We start from the raw sequence: 19782 nt of genomic DNA, 5'->3' as shown, positions 1-19782 counted from the left end.
TGGGACAACAATAGCATCTACTTCACAAGACTGTTGTGAAGATAATATGCAAAGTTCTTTGTAAACCTTAAAGTGCTTTATAAATACTAGCTATCATTATTACTACGGCAGCCAGTTGCCACAGTGGATAAGAGTACCAGCTCGGAGGCAGGAAGATTCATCTTCCTACGTTCAAATCCAATGTTGGGCACTTATTAGCTGTGGGACCCTGGGAAAGTTATTTAATCCTGTTTACCTAAATTTCCTCATCTATAAAATGAGCTAGAAAAGGAAATGGTAAACCACTCCTGTGCCTTTGCCAAGGAAACTTCACAAGAAAAATTTCACAGGGTCACAAAGAATCAGACACATCTGAAATGATTAAATGACAACAAAATTATTGTAGTTGTTAAGTTCACAATAAAAAGAACTTTTGTTTTGTTTTTTTGAGATCAACCAAATGACAACTTAAATGACATTAAGTTTTGGTTAACCAAGTCTTCTACAAAATGAGGTGACAAAAAATGCAATTAAGGATATATAGGTCAAATAATCAATATATTTATTAAGTGCCTACTATTTGCAAGATGCTATGCTAAGCATTGTGATGGGTACAAAAAAAAAAAACAAAAAACAGAAACTATCCTGTCTACCTACCTGAGGAGACAAGAAACATCTGCATAAAAAGATAGCTCAAAATGCATACCAATGTTATAGGTATCCTTTGAATGATACAGATAGTGAGCAATATAGAAATTCTTTATAAAGAGAGAGCACTGTGTGGTGAGATTGTCAGGAAAGACTTCATGGAAGAATTGTGGCTGGACTCGGTGCTTGAAGGATGGTTAAGAATCAGATGGGTGGCCAGGAGGGATGAAAATATTCTGGGCAGGAAAATAATGAGGGAAGGTAGACAGGCAGGAATACCCAAGGCATGCTCAAAGGAGAGTGGGTAGATCAATCTGACTGGAACAAAGGCTTTATTTTAGGGGAGGAGTAAGAGATAAAATTAGAATGATCTTGCCTCAACACTCAACTCCATTCCTTGGCATGAGGTACTATGGAAACTTTACCTTTCTACTGCTTGTTGTATCCTCCTCATCCAGTTATTGCGCTCCTCCTTAGAGTTGGTATGAATTTCATACATCTCAGGGCCAGCAGATGAAGCACTGATGAGAAACATCCCTCTCTCTTCATTGGCTACTTCTCTAGCAATCAGCTTCTGAAGGGAGATAACAGGTGGCTTCTGGTCCTAAGTAAAATGAGAAGGAATACAGAGAAAATGAGTTCACTGCTAGAGGTAATTAAATCTTTCACCTAAATGTCTGTTGCTAAAGATATTAACATAGACTAGCAGTTCTCAAACTTTTCATTAAATTCTTTAAAATTATTTTAATTTAAATTAAATTATTTTAAATTTTTAAAGAGTTTTTATGTAGGTTATATCTATTAACACTAGGTCTCTTAGAAATTAAGACATTTTAATATTATCATGAAAATAGATTTGATCTCCCAGACTCCTTGAAAGGATTTCTTGGCAGCCCTTGGTGATCCTGACCAAACTCTGAGAATCACTTAGATAAACCTGAGTTATCTATGGTAATAAATGGTTAGTCAGCACTATAATAGTAAATAAATTATTTCAACAAAAATTTACCAAATTCTTTTAAGTTATAAGGTTTAATTTACTCTATCCCACCGTCTATCCCATCCAACTTTTTATCAGCTTCATTAATGTACACAGTCAAATTGACTGGTTTGCATTTAAATTAATTTATTTTCTTTATTAAATCTGTCATGGAAATGCTAGTCAAGTAATATAGACCAACTGTGATGAGAGGAAAGTCAAGAGACATGAGGAAAATTAGCTTGTGAAAACCCACTAGTCAGCTATTTTCTTTTCATTCAAACAAAATAAATCTCCAAATATAACTCATGGTACTCTGATTTTCTTGTCTTATTCTCCATTTCTTCATTCTAACAGACATATCAACTAGGTCATATGGACATATAAACATCATTTTCTTGGACAACACTCCTATCAATGTTATAGTATAAGAAATGACTGAACTTTTAGATTAAACTTCATCTATTATAAAAATTTTAAACAGATTGGTGACAGCTAGGTAATAGAGTGGATAAAGCTTGAGACCTGGAACTGAGTTCGAATGTGGTCTCAGCTACTTAATGGCTTTGTGATCCAGTCACTTATCTGCCTGCTTCAATTTCCTCAAGTGTAAAATGGGGATCATAATAGCATCTACCTCCCATAGCTCTTGTGAGGATAAAATGATATAATATTTTTAAAGTACTTTGCACAGTGCCAAACACATAGTATATGCTAAATAAATGCTTGTTATTTTCTTTCCTTCCTTCTTCCCTCCCTCCCAATCTAATCATTAAATTAAATAAATTTTATCAAAAGAAAAAAACAACTCTAAAGGAAATTTACAATATCATTGCTATAATTGAAAAACATTCCCCCAAAACCAAAATTAAAAATATCTGATGTGTTCAAATTTTCTGAATACAATTTTGGCTGTTGTCTCTTCCATCAAAAAAAAAAAACAAAACCAAATACCAGTTGCTATAGAAGCAAACTGAAATTAGTTTTTGAAACCTGTGATCTTTTCATTTTATAAATATTCTAAATTTATAGCTAGTTTAGATGTCTCTCACCCCAAATCAAGAATAGCCATTTGTTTTTTTCAGTTGCAATTTTTTGGCATACCATATATTAGACTCTCCTTTAACTAGTCAGATTTCAACTAATTGCTATCTTTTTATGAATGACTTTTTAAATCTCTCTTATTATACATGTAGAGGTGGAATTCTCAGACATTAGCCCAAATCAATAAAAGGACTAAAAGGATTTGGGGGCAGTCACAAGAAATTATCATAGAACCAAAAGAGAAGCAGAATTAACAGCAAGAACAACCATTACTACTCCCCACTCCCCAACCCCAGCCCCACAGAGTCTTGCCAGAAAAATCTATTTAAAAGGAATGATTAAAAAAATGAATGTAATGGACTTCTCTACTAGCAGCAATGCAATGATCCAAGACATTTCTGAGGGACCTATGAGAAAGAACACTATCCACATCCAGAGAAAGAACTGTGGGAGCAGAAACCCAGAAGAAAAACAACTGCTTGATCACATGGGTTGATGGAGATATAATTGGGGCTGTAGACTCTAAAAGATCACCCTAGTGTAAATATCAATAATATGGAAATGGATCTTGATCAATGACACATGTAAAACCCAGTGGAATTGCACATCAGCTATGGGAGGGGGTTTGGAGGAGGGCAAATAAATAAAATAAATAAAAGGAACCCATTGACCGACTAGGAGATGTTATAAAGGGGGATGGAAGTATATCTGTGGCCTTGAGCCATGTTTGAGGCATTTTATACTGAAAATATCACTAAGTCACAAGACTTGAGTTTATCTTAGCTTTGACACATATTAGTGGTGTATTCAGAAGCATCTTACTCCCTGGACATCTCAATTTTCTCACCTATAAAATAATGAGGTTGGACTAGATTAGCAGGTCTTAATCATGTTTATTTTTTGTCATGGACTCTTTTGTCAGTATGGGGAACCCTATAGATCCTTCATCAGAATCATGCTGTTTAAATGTCTAAAATGCATAGGATTATGGGTGACAGCAATTATATTAGCATTTTTACCCTCTATGATTTATCTATCTAGAGAAAGAAGAAAACAGACAGACAGAAAGACAGAGGGATGTAATCAAACAAACTCACACAGATCTCAGGTTAACAACCCCTGGATTCTTAAAGTCCCATTCAACTCTGACACTCCATAAATTGAAAAACCATAATTACATAGCTAAGCACTAGCTTCTCACCATAAAGCTATACTTAAGGTTCTCGCCTTGTCCCTTGTGGGCAAGCTTGTCTTACAAAGAAATCTCTTTGGAAAAAATGCGGGCTAAGAGTAGTGCAAGAATAATTGGTGCAAATCCAAGTATCTCTATGGTCTTTACAAAATTCAAGGAAAATATTTAATACATTACCAAATATCAAGGCAAATGTTACTAAATATAAAGCATGTTGACACAGTTTGAAGAAGCCTTGTCAAAGTTTTCATAAAATATCTCTGCTTTTTCTTCTACAAAGGATGTTGGTACACAAGCTTCAGTTGTCTTCATGATAATCCTGGAGCTTTATTTTGTGTATAAGTCTTCCTCTACCTACTCTTATGCCTCTGGGAATCTCCGCTGAGCAGGAAAAGCTATGAGTATGGGCCCATAGATCGAGCATATGTCTATCTTCCAACCATATTAGTCAAGTTTACAGAGATTCAGAATTGAAATGTTGGTCTTTAAGTGATGAAGTTATGTGAACAGAAGAGTTCACAGAACCATCTTTCAAAGAAGGAAAAATGATCAGTATTTGTAGAGAATATACCAAGAAAAATGAAATATCCTTTCCTATCAAGGAAAGATACTTAACGTATTTAGGCTCTTTGTATATAATTATACAGGGAATAATTCACTGCCGGAGGTATTATATATAGCAATTTCCTGAACTATGGTTTCGTTTACATTTTTGTTCTTAAGGTTATCTACTCTTTTAAGTTAGAAATCATGAATTGAGAAATCAGTAGCCAGATTGCAATGGATCTCTGATCCAACGGTATGGGATCTCATATACTCCTGCTATACCTTCTTAGACTATGTGCTTTACATCTGTATCTTTCCCAAAATCTTCCATGGAGAATTTAACAAATGTACAATAGAAAGCCTTTCTGATTCTTTGCTGTTGCAACATTACCAATGTAGTACATGAGATAACCATTTGTTGAATCTCATTTTCAATCATTTACAGTTATATGGGCTTGATATATTTTATGTTACTCCTCATTGTGTCATTTTTGGTTATAAATTCAGCTTTACTTTCACTATGAACACTTCATTGCCCTTTGGGTTACTTTTGATTTTCATTCTTCAGAAATCCTAGTGTTCAATGATTAACACTCATATGACAGCACTGTTGCATATGGGTTTTAAGGAGATGGATTCTTACAGCATCACGGTCTGGGCTTATTGAAAACATGGCATAATTTCCCAAAAACAAAGCACTCCAAATTCTTCCTTTTAACATAACTCTAGGTCCATCTGCAACATTCCATCTGAACTATTCATATATATTGATAGACTAACTTGACAGGCTGCCTATCAAGCTATGAAAGGCAATAAGCATTTTATAACTATTTTGTTTTTCCTGATTACACAATCTCTTTTACACTACATGAATTTCACTGAGGATCTCTTGTAATGTTCTGGGGTTGAATACAATTAGTGTAATGTTAACTATGAATGGAAACATTTGGAGAATCTCACCAGCAATAATGAACTCTTCTGTTTGAACTCTACAGGAGATAGTCAGGAGTATGTATATGTAATAATGTATGTATATACCAGGTATATATGCGCATGCATATACGTATGCAAATATATGCACACACACAAATTTCTGAGTAGACTACAAGCCTTTGGTCTCTTTTATATTCTTAATCCCAAGCCATATTTTTCTTTTTTTCTTTTTAAAATTTCTTTTTTTAATCAAAGATACTTTATTTTCCAAATTACATGAAATAATATAAACATACATTTTCTGAAATTATAAGATCCAAATTGTCTCCCTCCATCTTTTCCCTCCCCCCACCCCAGGGGATGGTAAGCAATTTGATCTGGGTTATACATGTGTTATTTTGCAAAACATACTTCCATATTTGTCATTGTTGTAAGGGAATACTCATATAAAACCAAAACCCCAAAATAAAACCATAAATAAACTAATGTGAAAAATCATATGCATTCATCTGCATTCCAAATCCAAAAGTGCTTTCTTTGGAGGTGCAGAGCTTTCATTGTTATAAGTCCTTCTGAATTGTCCTGGATCATTGTACAGCTGAGAGTAGCTAAGTCTTTCAGAGTAGATCATCAAACAATATTGCTGTTACTGGGTCCAATGTTCTCTGAGTTCTGCTTATTTTGCTCTGCATCAGTTCATGTAGATCTTTCCAGCTTTTTCTGAAATCATCTTATTCCTCTTTCTTATAGCACACTAGTACTCCATCACCATCATATATCACAATTTGTTCAGTTGTTCCCCAATTGTTGGATATTACCTTAATTTCTGATTCTTTGCCCACCATAAAAAGAGCTGCCATAAACATTTTTGTACAAGTAGGTCCTTTCCCCTTTTTTATGCTCTCTTTGGTAATCAGACTCAATAGTGGTATTACACCAAACCATATTTTTAAAAACTATTTTTGAATAGTTCTCCTGTTCCTACCTTTTCAAAGACATTACTAAACATCATTCTATATTGACTTGATTTGGAGAAGCTTATCGGGTCTTTATAAACTATCTCTACTTCATCTTCATGGAGGTTGGTAAATGAGGTCTAATTCTTTGTGATAATTTTATAATTATACTCATCATGAAGATAAGGCAAGAATTTCAAATACCATATACAATGAGATAACTTACTACCTTTGGGAAGTCAATCAATCAATGAGGATTTATTAATTATCTACTATGTGCCAGGCACCATGCTAAGATTCAATAAACAGTCTCTGCTTTCAAGAACCTTACAATCTAATGGGAAAAACAATATGCAAATAACTTTGCACAAATAAAATATATATAACTTATACTGGGAGTAGTCCCAGAAGGAATGCACTAAGATTAAATAGGAGAAAACAAGCAGAAACTATGACAATTCCTCTATTCAGTGTCTGAGGTGAACCAAGGAGCTATCCTTCCATCCTTTCGTCTTCATGCATTCTGGTTTTTGTATATAATAAGAATGCAAAGATGACTGTGGTTTAGTTCCTCTAGCAAATGTCATCTCTAATGGTAGCTAGACAAAGACTAGGCCTTAAGAAAAGTTATGTTTGTTTTTAAACTCTTACTTTCCATCTTAGAATCTATACTATGTATTGGTTCCAAAGCAGAAGTGTGGTAAGGGCTAGGCAATGGGGGTTAAGTGACTTGCCCCGGGGTCACAAAGCCAGGAAGAATTCTAAGGCCAGATTTGAACCCAGGACTTCCTTTCTCCAGGCCTGACTATCAATTCACTGAGTCACCTAGCTTCCCCCTAAGTGAACAGCTACAGACAATTTAAGAAAATTATGATCCTTAGAACCCTTTGACTCAATTATCCACTGCTCTACTCTTCCATCATCATCCTAGAACTGAAAATGCTGCCACTCTCTACAGAAGAAGTGTTTTTGTCCATTTTATGGGTCACGATACCCCACAGACCTCTCTATATCCTACCCCAAATCTTCTCTTTATGGACAATATTCTAGTGATAATGTTGGGTTGGTCCTCAGATAGTAGATACAAGTGTTCATGGCCCAGGCTAAAAACTTGTCAATTTTCATAGAAACTTTAGAGCATATATTTCATTGTCATAGACCCAGGGTCCTTTCCATGCTAAGATTACTGGGTAAAGACTTTTGTGGTATGTTAGGGTTTTGTTTTGGGTTTTTTTTGTTATGTTTTATTTTTTGGCCCAGACCTATGATTTCATAAGTGTAGGAAACTCCTTGTATTGAATCTCCTTGTAACAAAATACAAACCAGTAACTTCTCTGTAACTTAGAAATCTTAGCTGCTTGAAACATTGAGAGTTTAAATGGTCACTCAGCTAATATATCAATATCTATATAAACATAGGATCTTCTCACTACAAAATAGTGTCCTATAATTCACTAGATTATGTCGCATCTCATATAATTAAATACCACAAAAAAGAATTAAAAACAAGTAAAGAAAAATGTGTTGATAATTTTACAAACATGGTCAAATGGCACAAATCTTATTTTGGATACTAAAGAATGAGGAATCAGGCTCAGTCAACACTTTCATGCACTGATGTCTCTAATTAATGACTAAGAATTTAAATAAATGAACAATTGATTAACCTCAACAATCTGTAAATTAAACCACAATTCATTAACTTGGTAACTAGTAGTCAACGTTATGAACACCATCTTAACCTCAACAATCTGTAAATTAAACCACAATTCATTAACTTGGTAACTATTGGTCGACGTTATAAACACCATCTTAATTTGAAGTTAAGACCAATGGCATGTTGTCTTACACATAAAGTCATGGTTGAACATACTATTGAATGACCCTACAGTTCTTGTGTACATGTGAAGTCTGTCTTTGGGTTGTGAGTCTAACCATTGTTTATAGAGCCTGTGGCTTTTTGTGGCTTTGCCTTTTTGTCTTATAAGCCACATGACGCCTTTGCTCAGAAAAAAATGTCATCCCCTCTCATTATTGCCTGCCCAAGTTGGTCTGCCAATTATTTCCAGAATTCTACAGCTATACCACATCTAAAGTTTGGCTGAATTCATTGTGTTCTTGTAAAATTTCTTCAGCCCATTCTCCTTAAAATTACATAAGAACATGAGATGTGATTCTAGGTCAAAACATTAGTCCCCTTCACCTTTAAGAGTGCTGCCTAGCCTCAGTATCTCAGATTTTAAGGGGAAAATCTCTATTAATATTTCTCACAATCATCCCTACTTTGATACTTTGTGTCTTCTCCTGTCAAAAAAGAGTCAAATATTTTTGTCCTCCACATATTCCATCTCCTTGATAAACTCAGCTTTCAATATCTGAATCTTTTAAAACTCTCTGAAGTATTTCTTTTTTTATTCACTGATTTATTCATTTAACTAATAAATATTCATTGATAGCTCATGATTTACATAGAACTTTATACTTTATAAATTGTTTTTCTGAGGGCAATCCTATGAGGTAGGCAGTAAGAATTTTATTATTGTGAGCTGGGATACCAGTGGGTTGGGGAGATTTTATTTAATCCCCCCATATTCCCACAACACCAGATGAGATTATTGTGAGCAAAGTTATGGAGCAGCAGACCTGAAAGAGTTTGAGTTAATTTTGCTCCTGAGTAAAATCTAGGACCCGGCTGCAGATCCTTTTAGCAAGGAGAACATAAAGGGAACACCAAGACTCTGGGGCACTCAAGACCCCTTAGAACCTCCTACTAATTACTTTTAACTTCCCTGTTGGAAGTTTTATAACTTCTTTCCTCTGCTTTTATTTCTTGAGTTAGAACAATTAGGATTTATTGTATTTGGTATTCCACACAGGCAAGATTTGAGTTTGTCTTTTATAAAGGGCACAAGGAATAAGAAAACTTCAGCTTCTCATAAAAGGAAAGGGGTGACTGAAATAATAAGGGAAGACATTAGTTGAAAATGAGACTATCCTTGAATGTCAGCTGTCATGCTATTTCTTCATACACTTAACAACTTGTATGTTTACTAGGTCTGCGACATGATCTATAAAAAGATTAAGAAACTTAGATGCATATTGCAAAAATGAGTAGTATGGAAATAGGTATCAAGTGATAACATTTGTATAACCCAGTGGAATCACTTGTCAGATCTGAGAGTGGGGAGGGAAGAGGAAAGGAAGAGAATATGAATCATGTAAACATGGAAAAATATTTTAAAAAATAAAAAAAATTTTTAAAGAAACTTAAATGCAACCAGTGATGAGGATGAATTTGCTTCTTCAAGAAGAACAGTCTTTGTAGTAGTAAATTACTATAGTAATCTAATGTTTGAAAAACCCAAAGATCCAAGCTCTGGGGAAAAATTCACTTTTTAACAAATTTATTAGAAAAACTGGAAAGCAATTTGGCAGAAACTAGGAATAGATCAACATATTACACTTTATAGCAAAATAAGGTCAAAATGGCTAAATGATTTAGACATAAAGGATGAAATCATAAGAAAATTAGAGGAGTACAGAAAACTTACCTATTGGATCTATTGAAAAGGGAAGAATTTATGACCAAACAAGAGAGAGGATTATGGGAAGTAAAATGGATACTTTTGATTACATGATAAAGAAGCTTTTTCACAAACAAAACCAATGTAGCCTAAATTAGGAAGAAAGTACAAATCTTGGGGAGGGGAGATTTACAGCAAGGTTCTCTGATAAAGACCTTGTTTTTCAAATATTTAGGAACTGAGACAAATTTATAAAAATAGGAACCATCCCTCAATTGATAAATGGCCAAAGGATATGAACAGAGAACTTTCAGAAAAAGAAATTACTTATCAATAGTCACATAAAAATGCTCTAAATCACTATTAATAAGAAAAATGCAAATTAAAACAACTCTGAAGTACTACCTCACATCTCTCAGATTGGCTAAGATGAAAAGAAAATGACAGATGCTGGTAGAAATACGAATGACCAGGTACACTAATGCACTGTTGGCATAGCTGTGAACTGTTCTAACCATTCTAGAGAACAATTTAGAACTATTTCCCAAAGTATAAAACTGAATATACCCTTTGACCTAGCAAAATCCCAAAGATCAAAGAAAAGATAAAAAGGACATATTTGTACAAAAACACTTAAAACAGCTCTTTTCATAGTGACAAAGAATTGAAAATTGAGACAATGCCCATCATAGGGAATGGCTGAAGAAGTTGTGGTAAATGATTGTGATGCAATATTTTTTTGTTATAAGAAATGACAAGTAAGGTGGTTTCAGGAAAACCTGGAAAGACCTATATAAACTGATGCAAAGTGAAGTTAACAGAAACAGAAGAACATTGTACACAGTAATAATTATAGTGTAATGATGCTCAGCTGTGAAAGACTTACCTTACTCTGATCAGAACAATGATCCAAGACAAGTCTAATTGATTCATAATGAAAAATGCTATCTATCTCCAGGGAGAATTGATGTACTGAATAGATTGAAGCATATTTTTTTTACTTTCTTTTTTTTCCCTTGCTTTTCTGTTTTTATTTTTGCTTTTAGGGGATTTTGCAACTTGCCCAATATGGAAATGTTTTACATGATTCTGCATAATTGACTTCATACTGTGTGCCCTCTTAATGGGTGGGAGAGGAGTTTGAGGGAGATAAATTGGAATGCAAAATTATTTTAAATTAATATTATAAATAAATAAATGGGTAGATAGATATATAAATGAATTAAAAGAATAACAGTGCCTGGTTTCCAGATATACCTAGCACTTGGTTGGTCTCTTTCAATACGGTGACATATTGGATTAATGAAATATTTATTAACAGTATTTTACTTTCATCCTTCCTCAAATGTATTTTATTCCAAAAAGTTCTATTGCAGAGAGGGCATTACTTCATCCTAAGACTCTGATTATGCTATCCTTTAATTTATTGATAGATAGGGTTTGTGGGTTACAGTGAAGAAGGAAGCCGGGTGTGAAATCTGCAGCAAGGCCACACATGAGAGCCATTCCACTACTGTGCAGTTCTTTACCATGGCCCTGATTTTTGTTGTTGCAATGACAAATAGTTATTGAGAAAGAGGCTAGACTTTTTAATTCCAGTATCTAATTCCCATTCAAACCACTGGACAGTATACTATCCAGATAACAGAATTTGGTAATAACTACGTTTTTTGCTTTAGATGAAAACCTAATGTGTCTTGGGCAGGACCCATAATCTCACCAAGAGAGGGAGGTATTCATGAAAAAGTTCCATTCTGCAAATCAAAACAACTCTGAGGCATCACCTCACACCTAGCAGATTGGCTAAAATGAAAGAAGGGAAGAGTAATGAATGCTGGAGGGGATGTGGCAAAATTGGGACATTAATGCATTGCTGGTGGAGTTGTGAACTGATCCAGCCATTCTGGCTGGCAATTTGGAATCACGCTCAAAGGGCTATAAAAGAATGCCTGCCCTTTGATCCAGCCATACCATTGCTGGGTTTGTTCCCCAAACAGATCATAGATAAACAGACTTGTACGAAAATATTTACAGCTGCGCTTTTTGGGGTGGCAAAAAACTGGAAAATGAGGGTATGCCCTTCAATTGGGGAATGGCTGAACAAATTGTGGTATATGCTGGTGATGGAAAATACTATTGTGCTCAAAGGAATAATAAACTGAAGGAATTCCATGTGAACTGGAAAGATCTCCAGGAATTGATGCAGAGCGAAAGGAGCAGAGCCAGAAGAACATTGTACACAGAGACTGATCCACTGTGGTAAAATAGAATGTAATGGACTTCTGTACTAGCAGCAATGCAATGACCCAGGACAAATCTGAGGGACTTATGGTAAAGAATGCTACCCACATTCAGATGAAGAACTACAGGAGTGGAAACAGAAGAAAAACAACTGCTTGAACACATTGGTTGAGGCAGTCATGATTGGGGATGTAGACTCAAAACTACCACACCAATACAACTATCAACAATTTGGAAATAGGTCTTGATCAATGACACATGTTAAAATGCGTGGAAATACGCATCAGCCATGGTGGGGGGGGTAGTTCGGGGGGTGAAGGGGAAAGTAAGAGCATGAATTATGTAACCGTGTTAACTTTTCTAAAAAATAAATATTAATAAATGTTTAAAAAAAGAAAAAGAAAAGGTTCCATTCTTCAATGTAGATCAGTAAATATTCATCCAATCAATCAATAAACATTTATTAAAGGCCTCCTTTGTAAACTCTTACCTTCTGTCTTAAGTATCAACTCTAAGGCACAAGGTCAAGGGCTGAGCAACTGGAGTTAAGTGACTTGCCCAGGGTCACACAGCTAGGAAATTAATTGTCTGAGGACATATCTAAATCCAGGCTATCCTAACTCCAGGCTTGCAGCTCTATCCATTATATCATCTAGATGTTCCTGTTAACTTACAGTCTTAAAGAGTTGCCTGAGGAGCTAAGTGGCATGCCAGGATCCCAGAAGCAATATGTGTTAGTTGGTGACACTTGAACACAGGTCTGGTCTGACTCAAAATCCAACTTTCTAGGTAATGAGCCATTTTTCATCTTGGTCTATTTAACCCTAGCATCATATTTTATACAAAGTAGGAGCCTAAGAGTTCTTTGGATTCAACCAGACCTTCTGGATATCAGGTTCTTAAGAATCATGAAATAAAGGCATTTAAAATATTCAGTCTATGACAGAGACTCAGATACTTACGACTGCTGCAAAGATATATTTCTGGTCTTTTTCTTGTAAGAAGAGTAGCACATCAGTTAGAAGCAGAGCAAGAATATCTTTAAAGAAAAAGATCAGTAGAATTTAATGAGGAATATACCATAGTTAATTTTTATTTGTATAATAAAATTTTGTACTTTTAAAACTTAAAAAAAGCATTTTTCAACTTAGCTTAATTATGGAATTTACAGTAATTTTAAATAGATGATTCCAAAGGTGACCCCCATTAGGGGCTTTTCTACTTAAAAGAAAAATATATAATATTAAGATAATTGAAATTAATTTAAAAAAATAAGTCAATACTTTTAATTGTAATTAAGTTAATGATTTAAATTTAAAATATCGTATTAATGTATTATCCATCCAGTTCAAAAAAGCATTAATTTCTTTAAAAACCCTACATCTTTTAAGTGCTTTTAAAATTTAATTAAAATTTTAATTTAAAAATTAATTAATTAATTTAAAGTTTAAAAAATTAAGTGCTTTAAAAAAAGCAACAAATATCTGCAAATGGGTGCCATGTTGGAATATGATGAATTTTTATATCAACAAAAATAAACCCAATATTAAATTTTAAACATTAATGGATAGCTCCTGCATTTTAGATTTTATGTGTCACATTCCTAATCTAAGGCAAAGCCTGTCCCTATGTTTTCTCTTTCCCCATCTAAACCTTTCATATATATGTGTGTGTGTGTATATATATGTATATATACATATATATAATTATGGCAGGCTATATCTTTAAAACAAAATGCAAATTTGAGTGTGAAAGTTCATAAAAATTACTTATATAACTTATGAGGAAATTTACCAAAAAAAAAAAAAACACTTTGCTAAACAAAAAAGACTTCTGCACCAACAATTAGCCATATATCTGTAATTCTAATTCCTATTTCATATTTATTTCAATACTGAAGAAACCAAGAATTCATTTGTAGGGTATACTTGTATGATCAATGCAGACCCCAACTTCTATATTGGAAATTCATAAAATGCCCCTTTGTTTTGGAAGCTAACTACAAAAGCTCTCAGTTGGGAAAATAAATCACCTTCCCCCACATTGGGGTTATTTGAATTCATAACTTGATCTTCCATACAAGGACACTTAAAATTATATCAACTGTTTTATGATCACACATATATAGGTGTCATTTTTCATTTAAAATTCAGCTTTCTGCTAAATTAATAACAAGTGTTAGAGAAGTTCAAGGAAATGGTATGCAGAAATATTTTACCTTTGAATCTGCCCGTTGCAGTCTTCCAATAAACAAGACCATCATATAACAGGGTCCTTTCTTTACTTATCAGAGCTTGCTTCCTAAAAACATGGCCATTTTTAAGCTTTGTACAAGTTTTGTTTTCTATTTTATTCAGGATCTCCAGCCATTTTTGCTTTTTTTCATACTCGTTGACTGTTAAATCCACTGCAGCAATCATGTCCTTAATTAAGCAAAGGGCTTTGCACAAGTCTTTGTGCTCTTCAGTTCCTTCTGTATAAAGCCAAGAATAAACACTGTAAAATTAATCATCTCTGTCTAAGGAAAAATATTGTGTTCTCCAGTACTTTTAATCTAGTTAAATATATTATCTGATAGTTTTATTGCCACAAGGAATATAAAGAACTCTTTAAAATTCCCTAATATAGAATCATAAGAACTTTAAAAATGTAATTTTGAATGGCTGCCATTGTTAACTTAAATATCATGAAAGCTACAGAAATGCCTAAAAAGATTTTGCAGTCAGTAATCAAAGATTAGAGCAGACAGTTGGTTGATAAAATGGAAAATTGGATTTAGCCCCCCTTCCACCTCTCTAAATTTTGCCCATTTTTAATTCTTAGCATCAACATACCTGCCCTTATTCTAACTTCTCCAAAAGGTAACACAAATCAAGCATACCACTGGTCATCTTCTATCATTACTACCACTAATAATGAGTTTGCATTTATGGAACATTTTATTGGTTAAAAAGTATTTCAGTCCCGTGATACCTATGAGATAAACTATTAGAGCTATAACTGCTGGTTCATGCATTATAGTTTATGCTTTAGTCTGACCCATCTTTGTAATTGGTTGTTGTTCAGTTGTTTCAGTCACATACAACTCTTTGTGACCCCATTTGGGGTTTTCTTGGCAACAACACTGGAGACGTTTGCAATTTCCTTTTCTAGTTCATTTTATAGGTAAGGAAACTGAGGCAAACAGGATTAAGTGCTTACCCAGGGTCACAGAGTAATAAGTAGCTGAGGCCAGATTTGAACTCAAGAAGACAAGTTTTCTTGACTCCAGGTCCAGTGCCACCCTTTATTAATAAATGGGTCAATAGTTTCTTCCCAATATCATTCTAATGAAATGGGCAGGGAGGCCTTATCTTTTGACTACCTTAATGCAACATTGATGACCTCGGGCTTATTAGCTGTGAGACCCTGGGCAAGTCACAAACAAACTTTAACCTGTTTGCTTCCATTTTCTCATCTGTAAAATGAGCTGGAGAAGGAAATGACAACCCATTTCTATATCTTTGTCAAGAAAACCCCAAAAGGTTTCACAAAGAGTCAGACATGACTGAAGCAATGACAACAACAAAAATTTGAAGCTACCCACTATCTCTGCCACCTAAGGGCATCCTTTCTCATCACCTGCTTGGTAAACTTTTAAGTGTATAAGGGAAGTTGTGATTCATATTGTTGTTCAGTTCTTCTATCTTAGAATCAATACATTGTATTGTTTCCAAGGAAGGAACCTCTTCAAGGAAGAAGAGTGGTAAGGGCTAGGGCAACAGGGGTTAAGTAACTTGCTCACAGTCACACAGTTAAGAAGTGTCTAAGTTCAGTTTTGAACCCAGAACCTCCCAACTCCCAGCCTGACTTCTCAACCCACTGAGCCACCTAGCTGCCCGCATCTCTCCCAAGAATTAACTAGCCAAGGGACCAAGACCTGCACCAGAAGTCTGGCCACTAGGTTTAGATTGTTTTGTTTAGATTGCTTCTTGGAATGGTTTTGTTTTGAGGAGTCTTTTTTGGCCACAGAAACTCATGAAGATACCCTAAGGCATGGAAGGGTTGTCATCTGTGCCAAAGGAGCAAACAACTCCACCAACGAAAGAGCCAATCTTAAGTAGAAATTGAAGCATTCTACTCATGTCCATAACTCCTTGGACTGGCACATCAGAAGGCACTCCTCATAACAACAGTCCCTGCCTAACATTTCAGTATATGGGAGAGCTGCACTTTGGCAGCAGGGCAAGAACGGAACAGTTTAATAACTGGAGAGTGGGCTGGGACAGAGGAAAGAGGAGGATTAAGACAATCCAGATGCAAGAATAAACTTGGTGGGGAAAACTAAGGTCAGAGGGAATGAGGCACTGGACTCCAGGGGGATAAAGTCTGGTGTGGTCAAATTGGGGGTATTTGGAATGTTGGCTCAGCACTCTAATCCCTAAATACTTGCTGCACTAAATCTAAATGTACAGACTTTTATACTCTCTACATTGTGAATGACTTTATGAACCAGACACAGCCAGAATTTGTATGCTTCCAAGATGCAATCAAATTTCAGAGTATGTGAGTAAGAAGGGTAAACATTTCTCCCAGAACTTGCCACTTACCCTTGGAGTATTGTAGAATCCTTTCCACTAAAACTGGGTATTTTGTGATACGCTGAGTGACCAATAGAATACACTCTGGAATTCCACGACGTCGAGCCAAAAGGTTACTGTTTCGCACCTGAATATATACATAAGTTCATTTAAACCACACACTGTAGGTTTTATTAATCTCTAAAACTTTAGTTTAACATTACAAGAAATACATTATAACAGAGGTAAATAAATATTTGAGTTGGCTACATCATCTTTATTTTTAAAGGGTGCATTCATAGAATGCTATAACATTTCACTTAATATTCTCATGATTTCCCAGGCCATGATTCTCTTCCCAGGATGTGTTTTCTCTCTCATTAGAATGTAAGTTCTTTGAGAGAACTCTCTCATATTTATGCTTGTGTCTCTACCACTTAGTGTTGTATTTAGCACACAGCTAAGTGGTGCAATGGTCTCTAGTTAAGGAGATTCCTCTTCCTGAATTCAAATCTGGACTCAGAAACTTAATAGCCATGTGACACTGAGCAATTCTTTTAACCCTCTTTGCCTCAGTTTCCTCATCTATAAAATGAGCATGAGAAGGATATGGTTAACCACTCCAGTATCTTTACCAAGAAAACCCCAAATAAGTGAAAAAGAGACAAATACAACTGAAAATGGCAAAGCAACAACAAATATTTAATAAATGGTTTTTATTCATTCATGAGGAATTTGGAGGTTTTAATTTTGTCTGCTTTATTTCTAATTCAAGTAACAAAAGTGAAAATTCCTAAAAGCAGTGATGTATATAGCCCATGTATAATTTTTGTGGTTAGTTCTTCATTTGGCCCAGAATAATTTCATGTAATTATATCTTTGAGCTGGAGCCCGATGGTGATTAGCAATTTTAAAGGCTTAAAAAAGAGACAGAGCTTTAAAAAGATAAGAAAAACAAAAATGAAATTTACATTTTGAGCCTTACTGAATCTTATTTCCTATTAACTTTTGCTAAAGCACTAACATCCAAGTACTTTAATTTTTAAAAATGAGATATCAGAAGCAGGGTTCACCCTGAGGTTACTGTATTTTTGGCTGTGCATGTACTGAATATTTTCAGTTTGCCTTCTCTAAAGGAAGGTTTTCCTTTAAAAAAAATCAGGAAAATCTTCATGCTATCATGAGATTTTAAAGATTTATAGCCAAATGGGATCTTAGAGATTATCTAGTCTAACTTGAGCATTTTACAACTGAGGACATTGAAGTTCAGAATGGTTAAGAGACTTACTCAAAGTCATGAAAATAAGGTTGGACACCCAGGATTTAAAACCAAGGACTTTTGACTCCAAATCCAACCTCCTTTCCACATTAGTTGTTTAATTGTTTTAATCACCTCTGACTCTGTGACCCAATTTGGAGTTTTCTTGGCAAAGGCTTTGGAGTTATTTACCATTTCCTTTTCTAGCACATTTTACCAATAAGGAAACTGAGACAAACAGGGTGTGAAATGACTTGCCCAAGGTCACATAGATAGTAAGTGTCTGCAGCAGATTTGAACTCAGGAAGATGAGCCTTCCTGACTCCAGGTCCAGCATTCTTATCCACTGTGCCACTTAGCTGCCATACTGCTTCATGAATTAGGGAGGGATGGGAAACAATGAGGGAGAAAATCCACTTGCCTTATAGTCTACTGTTCTAAACCTAGTCTATGAGAGGAGCAGGAAAAACATCGATTGCCACCATCACCCAGGCCCACACATATCTTGAACATTCCAAGAACACATTCTACATGCTCGTGATTGTGCAGGCAGATGGAGAAGAGGTGTAGCATTTCTGTACTATAAGCCAGGATTACAGATTAACCCAGAAGTTGAGAAAATAATGAGTACTTTTACAAATATAAACCAAATAAGCAAAGGAAATTGGGAAGAAAATAATCCCATAATAAGGAGAAGGAAAGCGCCCCCTTCATCTATGCCACAAATCTTCTATTTCCTTCTCATTCCCCGCAAAATACTGCAGGAAATAGAAACTGGAGAGACCCTAGAAGAAACATACACAAACGATAGTACCACAGGTGGCAGCAATAACTCATTATTACCACATGATAATTCATTTTGATACATAACAAACAGGATTGTAAGATACTCACTTTGATGAAATTCTGAAACTTTTTGTTCTGCTGTAACTCTTTGAAGAGATTGACAGCTTCTTTATGATGGCTACAGAATTCTCCATATATTTTCTTCATCGTGTTTGCATTTTCTTCTGAAAACTAATGGAAACGTAAGTTAATGGTGGCTCACAAATCTAGTAACTTTCAAAACTGAGAGAAGGGGGCAAGGTGGAGTTAAACAGGTAAGCCTTAAAGCCAAGAAGACCTCGGTTTAAGCCCTATCTCCGACACAATCTAACTAGGTGACCAAGGGGAATTTATTGAACCTTGTAGAGCTCTAGGATTCTCACTAAAGGGAAGTTCCCCCCCAAAAAAGTGTTGAGCTGCTTAGCTAGCAATTTTTCCCCCTGAAAGCTCCCTATATCAAAGACCAAAATCATACAAGTGTCAAGTAGCAAAGCTGGAATTTGAACTCTGGTCCTCAATTTCTGAATCCATCATTTTGGCCATTGCACCTCTGTTTATCTATAAAGAATAAATATCTTCAGGGATGTCTTTTATGTGACTTCCAAGGACATGTCTTCATTGTCGTTTTTATAAAAAGTTATTCTATCTCTAGTATCATCTGCAATGAAGATAGATCACAATAAAAATACAAGCAGATGTGTTCATTCCGCATCTAATTGGTGTACTACTGATTTCTTCTATAAATGCAATTGAGGTGATCTGGCCTGGGTAGTATATCAATCTCTCTGGAAGTTCCTTTTCCATTACTATATTTTTTTCCTCTATTTTTTGAGGTGGTAAGCTTGTATCATCTTCTTTGACATTTATTAAGTAATCAAGTCCTTGAAATTTTCTGTTGGCTTTGATTTCCACATCCTTTGATTTGGCAAAAAGTTACATCTCTCTTGATTGAAACAGTTTCATGGTTCTGTCTTCTTTTATTATCTATTATTTCAGTTTAATAACTTTAAAAATGGTTTTAGAGTCATTGCCTTTACTTTTATCCATTTCCCTTTTGGGGGGAATCAACAGATCAGAATGCAGTTGGGTAATCCTGAA

The 19782-nt window shown here is 35.0% G+C and overlaps 1 protein-coding gene across 1 annotated transcript in view; it reads right to left on the bottom strand.

Moving 5' to 3' along the window:
• ARHGEF28 (Rho guanine nucleotide exchange factor 28) overlaps positions 1 to 19782 on the bottom strand; it is a 152701-nt gene that overhangs the window by 69298 nt on the left and 63621 nt on the right. The window contains exons 15-19 of the mRNA XM_044663055.1: positions 18754 to 18876; positions 16632 to 16749; positions 14261 to 14515; positions 13005 to 13081; positions 1053 to 1231 (exon numbers count right to left, since the gene is read on the bottom strand). Coding sequence (XP_044518990.1) covers positions 1053 to 1231; positions 13005 to 13081; positions 14261 to 14515; positions 16632 to 16749; positions 18754 to 18876 — 752 coding nt within the window. The remainder of the gene's footprint in view (positions 1 to 1052; positions 1232 to 13004; positions 13082 to 14260; positions 14516 to 16631; positions 16750 to 18753; positions 18877 to 19782) is intronic.

This window comes from Gracilinanus agilis, chromosome 1, assembly GCF_016433145.1.
Source record: "Gracilinanus agilis isolate LMUSP501 chromosome 1, AgileGrace, whole genome shotgun sequence".
Classification (NCBI taxonomy): Eukaryota; Metazoa; Chordata; class Mammalia; order Didelphimorphia; family Didelphidae; genus Gracilinanus; species Gracilinanus agilis.
The sequence above is the reverse complement of the archived record's forward strand: the minus strand, read 5'-3'. Positions and strand labels throughout refer to the sequence as shown.